Raw genomic sequence first — 7,077 nt, forward strand, 5'->3', positions numbered from 1 at the left:
GAGGAACTGTATTGCGGGGTCACAGCATTAGAAAGGTTGAGAACCACTGTGTTAGATTGATTGGTGGACTGTATTTCCGCTTTAAAGGGGTTGTCCGAGAGTTAAAAAAAAAAATGTAGTCTTTCTGGGGCGGGCTTTTTTTATAAAAAAAAAATAACCGTGGACTCTTACTTCCTCGCTCCTGAGGTCCCGAGCCGTATTCCATATTATCCGTGCCTTTGTTTTTTTTTACAGGCGCACTGAAGCTATGCTATAACCCTCTGGCCGCTCCCACCCGTCCCTATTTCTCAGCACTGTATTAGGCGCTGGGATATGGTGACAGGTGGGCATGGCCGGCCGGAAGCCCCCTTACCACGGCTTCCATGCCCCTGTAAGCAAACGGCCACGGATAAGAAGGCTTGCGATGCAGGAAGCGAGTACACATTTGTTTTAAAAAGCCCACCCCAGACTCTCGGACAACCCCTTCAAGTAATTGCATAGCATGAAGCTGTATATATTATCGCTTAATTCCTTAACCGATTCTCCTTAGACTCCATGTTGGTCTCCATCATCGGAATGGCTTTGTATACTGGATATATTTTTATGCCACAACACATCCTTGCAATTTTGCACTACTTTGAGATTGTCCAATGACACAGAGGGGCCCTGCGCGGCAGGGGCTATGAGGACAGAGATACAGCCTTGGGCATTTCTGACGTCGGACTGGAACTTAGAAGTTGGCATCGCCGTGTCACGCTGCGAAGTTGCCAAAACTGGACAAGAGCGGTCTCTAGCGATACTGCCACGGACTTTCCTCTATTGGCAAGGTCATTGAAGCTCCACTTTATAATATCCAATTCCTTGTTCAACCAACTGGTGTCATTACCCAAGAGCACTGCTACACCAGGCTATGCCCGGAGGAGCTGAGGGCAGTATTTGTGTACACACGAGACATGTTTGATGTAAACTATAGCTATTTTAATATTGCACTGTAAATGTATTTTTAGGTAAATTTTTTGTTGCATATTTTTTCTTTTTTTAAAAATTTCCCTTATACTTCACAGTGCCGTCTTTGTGCACGCTCATTAGGTGGTTCCTCTCACGTGGCTGAACCACGCCTCACATGGACATAGGTTGTAACACAAGTTTGTACACGTCGTTTTGTTAATTGAGCAAAAACCAAATGAAGCACCTCCGTGCACCGTTGTTTTCAGCTAAAATTAATATTTTGTGACTTAAAATAAAACACCTTTTCTTAAAATATGACCTCCTTGCTTGAGTTTTAATGTAAAACAGGGATGGGGATGACACAGTGTATAATTTCTACGTTGTCAATCCTCATAGACCAGGCATCGTGACAGAACTGGCACCTGAAATCCGTTTAGAGACACTGGTGGGACTTACTGGAGATTTCAGGGACTGGGAAACGCTGTGGCCCACATTTATTAAAATTGTGTAAGTTTGTCTGTAGAGGGTGCAGTGTGCAACAGATTCATGAAATGTGTCACACATTTAAAAAAAAAAAAAAAAAAATTTTGTGTGTGCATTTTCTTTATGCAAATTGTGGCGCATGATACAACTGCGCATCGTTAAGCCTCTTTAGGTGCACGTTTTTTCTGTCTTGTCAGAGACAGCGCAGCCGTGACACAAGACTGGCGCAGACACGTTCTTTCCAGTGCAAAGTCAGACAGAAAACTGGCGCAAACACTTTAATAAATGTGGCCCAGTTTGCTGTAACACTGAAGGGATATTCCAAGACTAGGTAAAACTTGGACAACAGTGATCCTAAGAGGGCGTTCAGCATATACAGGACGCCATAAAAACTGCTGATGCTTATGACTTGGTGTTCATGTACACTGGAGAGCAAAATTAGAGAACAGCGATGATGTAATCTTCACTGATCAACATTTTTGAAAGATTTTATTTTTTTATTTATTTTTTTGGAAGGGGCACACCATGGCACTAGTTTTTTTTTGCAATATGGTAATTTTGTAAAACTGATCATCTGAACAGCAATGACTGTAGTGATTTCTGTAGGTTCATTCAGGTTCATTGGATGTTTGGTGATGAGATAATTTATGTGTCTAGTATGTCCACCTATAGGAGGCAAAGATTCATTATAACTGGCGCTCGGTCTTCATTAATCTGACCATTTGCACTTTGTTGATGCTGCAGAATTGTGATGCACATGAGTAATGCGGCGCACGGTCTGACTAAGCGGTAACCGCCCCTTCAAGTATTTTCTAGTTCTAGTATTTTCTGTAACATGTAAACATTACAACAGTCAAAAGGAAAAAAACAAAAGTTAAAATAAACAACAAAAAGAAGGTACAACAGATATATTAGTCTCATGTGACCGATATACGGATTATTCTGTATCGTGAATATAGTATTAGAGTCCAACCTGTGAAGGAGAAAAGGCATAAGCAGAGTTCAAGGGGGGTTCTTAGAAACCTCCACAGAATTAAGGAATGTATACGGATGACTTCTGAGGGAACCTTGCAAGTCTATCCCATGGAGATATGCTGTAAATGAAATGTGAACATGCTCTCCTGTCCCTGCTCCTCCAACGGCATAACAGAAGGCAGCCAGGTCGGCGGCAACCATGTTCCCTGGAGGAAAATTAGGACACTGACACAAAGACAAACAAAGGCGTTTTGAACCCGTTTTTCGGCCGTTATTAAGCAGTCCGTTAAAAAAACACGCATGCGTTTTTGACCCGTTTTAAGATAAATGGCAACACCGGTCAAAAACGGATGCATTTTCAAAAAACGCATGTGTTTTTTTAACTTGCTGCTTAAAAACTGCCCTAAAACGGGTTCAAAAAGCCACGCACGCCGCTGGCCTTAACCAACAGAAAAGTATATGGAGATGAGCATGGAGGAGGGGAAGGGGTAGGGAAAGAACACTGAGGACAAGGGGTTTAGGAAGGTACGGGATGGTTGTTGGTGTAATTGAGAGGGCTGTGTAAAGGTGCACATGTTTTCTGTCTTGTTGGACACGGTGCAGCCGTGACGCATATCTGGCGCAGACATTTTATAAATACGTGTGCAAGTAGTTTGCACATTCTTTTCAATGCAAAGTCAGAAAACTGGTGAAAGCACTCCGGTAAATGTGGTCCAATGTTTCCCATTGGTTTTAAAGAAGTTCTGTGGAGCACTTCTCTGTTCACACAAACTCTAGTCTTTTTGATACTTTCTGCCAATAAGAGGTTTGGTCACTGCAGGGTGGGCTTTCTGTCAAAATTCTTAAACGTTGAGTCAATGTATGATGAGAGAGAGCCTTACCCTGTTTAGTGCTGAACTTGTGGCCATTACAGCTGCAGTATTGAAATGATTACTCATGGAGATTCTCCACATGGGCAATTCTCTGAAAGTGCTCTCTAATTTTGATCAGTGATCTTATCCTTCTTGAACCGCTATCTGCATGTCCACTGGACTCAGCCTAGCATGCAAGTAATCTCTACGAGGAACAGAACTTGCCCTCCTCCTCCAGGCTCCTCCTTTTTCCAGATGGGATTGATTTCTTTTAGTGCTGGCCACATCAAGTACCATTACTATTATTGGCAGGGGTCTCCTATGGGGAGAACAAGGTTTCGGGGCCCACTAGTCGTTTTAATGGTAGGCCTGTTCTAGCCTGACCACAGAGATTATTATGGTGCTAATGTAGCAGAGCCCACCTGGCTCCATAGGAGATGCTCCCAGCAAAGCTGACCTTTGGTCCTCGCTGACGTTCCAGCAAGCAGTTGGTTCTCATAATTGCTGGATAATCTACAGCCATGAAAGAGTTATCACCAGCCTGCTGTTTTGCTGCTGTTACAAGCCTGTCAATTAAAGGAACCATGAGTTGTTAAAAATCTATAAAAGCTAAAAAGCTCATCTCTGTGTATGTCCCTGGCCACTACCATCACCTGCTTTGTACATGACGTGTGGGGGAAATGGACACATACACTAGGCGTACCGCAGGGGGATACCTTCTACACATGTGGCTTCCCCCTCTTTTTGCTTCACCTTGCCGGCCCTTGTGGGTGTGGGCGAGGCCCCAACAGAACGCAAGGCTTACCTGACACCTACAGCCTAGCCACCATCATAGCCAGGCAATTCTTGCTGCCCCCACATGCTGTCGGCCCCGGTGGGGATGTTGCATATACAACAAGGGGAGGAGAGGCAGATGTGGGGATATAAAACCCCCAGAGAGGTTAAGATAAGTCCCTTACTCTGAGGAAGTGCTTAGTAAAGGGGTTGGTGAAAAGAGGGTTGGTATCCCCAAATTGGCAACCAATTGAGCTGGGGCCATCATAAGGACTTCCAGGGAAAGACAGAGTGCAGTCCTGTGCAGAGTGTAATGGAGCTGACTGGTTATATAAGGAAACCCAGGCCACTCCGCAGTCTATAGCTATACAATGCAGACCCTGCCACCCTGAGAGTGGATACCTGCCCCAGTAAATGCAGGTGCATCATCTGACTTGGACCTGGATTGTTATCAGAGTGTTATATCTCGGTTATTCAGGAGATGTGCTAACACCAGTATAATTCTAATTCAGGCGTTATCTACAAAGCAATGCTGGGAAGTTCATACAGAGACTCATTACCAGTAATGGAAGGTGGATATCCAGGTAATCCAGGTGGTCCAGTGACCACTGGTCACTGAAAAAGAGTGAAGAATTGCTCTAACGCCATGGAAAGAGTCAGATGAATCTGATTTGGATTCATTGTGGGACATTTTCCAAGCCTTATGGGCTACTATGGGGTGTTTTTATCTAAAATTACAACATTTGTTTAATGCGTCCCAAAATATCAACCCATATGTTTACAACTAGTATCCAAAAACAGGGCCACATTCTTCACTAGCCCTACCCCTTCAACAGGTGAATCAGGTCCCTATTATTGCCTGTGATGTGATTGGGGGTGCCTATTGGTTGCTTTTAAAGAGGACCTGTCGGACACCGGACCGCTGTAAGCTCATGAGGGGGCGTCTGAGAAGATGGTGACTACCGCATGAAGCCTGGCAGTCTTCGCCGGCCTATGGTGTGGGAAGGGCTTGTTCCGGCATTCTGAGGCGCTTCAGTGTTCGCTAGCTTTATCAGAGGGTTCCGTTAAAGCTAGCAGTGTAACACGATAAAGCTATCAATTTTTTTTTCCCCTTTAGGGTGACGGGTCCTCCTTTAAGTACCCAAATGCCTAAAAATAAGTCAGAGGTTATGACACCTTAATTGGCTCACGCCAGGCCCATTTCTCTCACTGGGCAGGGGAGACGATGGCCATGGGCGCGCCCCCGTGGAATAAAAGGGGGCGCCACAGCAGCTCCTCTTCTCCCCACTTCTATCTTCAGCAGTTTTTGACTGCAGTGTGCTGGCAACCTATATAGTGCTGAGAGGGGGCTGGATACCTATATACTGGGGCAGTGAGCTAGATACCTATATATTTTGGCGGGATTTTTATCATGGTTTTAAGCTGCAGTTCTGAATTTTCATTATTTGGATTCTTTGGTTTTCTCCCTGTGGTTACCAGCGCAGCGCTCCTGTCCTGCAGGGGTGATGCTTTAGTGGTATACAGTGTGTGATCTGTCATTGATGTGTACACAGATTTTTTTGAGATTCACCCTGTATAACAAATTACCTAGAAACTCTCCTGACTCACCCATGATTGTGAGTACCGGATAGGCTTCTATGGCACCTTGGGTCTACCAGTTCTCCTTGTGGATGGCGTCTTTTTACACCTATTAAGTCTTGGAGTTGGGTTCCAGAAATAATGAAATGCAATAAATAGTGCCCCCTAGTGATACAATGCTAAATTATTACATGTTCACATTTTAACCCACATCTATGGTATAGTAAAAAATTATATCTGCAAGTTCAAAATATCGAACAATCCCTAAAAATTACAACTCATCCCACAAAATGATAACCCTTCCACATCTCTGTACATAGAATTGCAGATCTAAAAAAAATTTAAAATTACACTGGAAAAAAAAACTAAAAGGCCACAAGATGTCAGTACAGTACCAGTCCTTTATAGCAACGCAGCGTAGACCTGCAAATGGAAGGAGAGCAGAGGCAAGTGCACTGTGGATCAAGAGGCTAAAAGCCATTTAGTCTGATTTGGTGGTAATGAATATGTAAATACGTTTTCCAGGATGGGATATTGGCCATACTAGTAAGTCTCCTCCAGAAGTAATACACACCCACTTGTAGACAGCACAGTTTCAGAGTCATTGTTACTCAACAGTACAGTGGTTTGGCCAAAGTTAGAGTCCATAGACTCGGGTCAAGAAGAAGAATTCAACTTTAACCCCTTCCCGACGTGTCACATATTGCAGCAAGCACCCAACAGTAACACCCGCTATCAGTACTAGCACCGATCGCAAGTGTTAATTTAGATTGTTGCTCCTCATGACATGTCATCAGGGAGGGACGATCTGTTATAATGACAGCCTTGGGTCATACCAAGAGGCTGATGCTGTCTGATTTTAGCCGATCTATTACAATATGCATTTTGGACATTGTAATAGATGTGCAAAATCCCCACACTACAGTATGGCAGTATATGGTAGGATCAATCCGACAACCTAGGTTTTAAAATAGTAAAAGAAAACTAACAAAAAGTAAATAAATAAATTTTAAAAAACTAAAAATTCAAACCCCCCATACCCAAGAACTGATATAAACAGTAAAAATCCTAAACATGTTAGGAATGGCCGTGTCCCAAAATGTCCAATCTATCAAAATATAATAACAGTTATTCCTTGCATTTAACCCCGTAACGGAGAATAGCGCCCAAAGTTGAAAATGCCACTTATTCACCATTTTGCAGCTTAAAAAATAATTTAATAAAAAGTGATTAAAAGGCCGTAAAGTCCTCAAAATGGTGGCATAGAAAATAACATCTCAAATCAATGCCCTATATACAGCACAGGGAGTAGCTGTAGCTCTATATACAGCACAGGGAGGAGCTGTAACCCTATATACAGCACAGGGAGGAGCTGTAGCCCTATATACAGCACAGGGAGTAGCTGTAGCCCTATATACAGCACAGGGAGTAGCTGTAGCCCTATATACAGCACAGGGAGTAGCTGTAGCCCTATATACACAGCACAGGG

General features: G+C 43.5%; 1 protein-coding gene across 1 annotated transcript in view; it reads left to right on the forward strand.

Annotated features, from left to right (window-relative positions):
• Positions 1-1,245, forward strand: part of SPTSSA (serine palmitoyltransferase small subunit A) — a 10,208-nt gene extending 8,963 nt beyond the window's left edge. The window contains exon 2 of the mRNA XM_072115372.1: positions 530-1,245. Within this exon, the coding sequence (XP_071971473.1) occupies positions 530-633 (104 nt within the window). The 3' untranslated portion in view covers positions 634-1,245. The remainder of the gene's footprint in view (positions 1-529) is intronic.
• Positions 1,246-7,077: the final 5,832 nt, after the last annotated feature.

This window comes from Engystomops pustulosus, chromosome 7 (genome assembly GCF_040894005.1).
Source record: "Engystomops pustulosus chromosome 7, aEngPut4.maternal, whole genome shotgun sequence".
Taxonomy (NCBI): domain Eukaryota; kingdom Metazoa; phylum Chordata; class Amphibia; order Anura; family Leptodactylidae; genus Engystomops; species Engystomops pustulosus.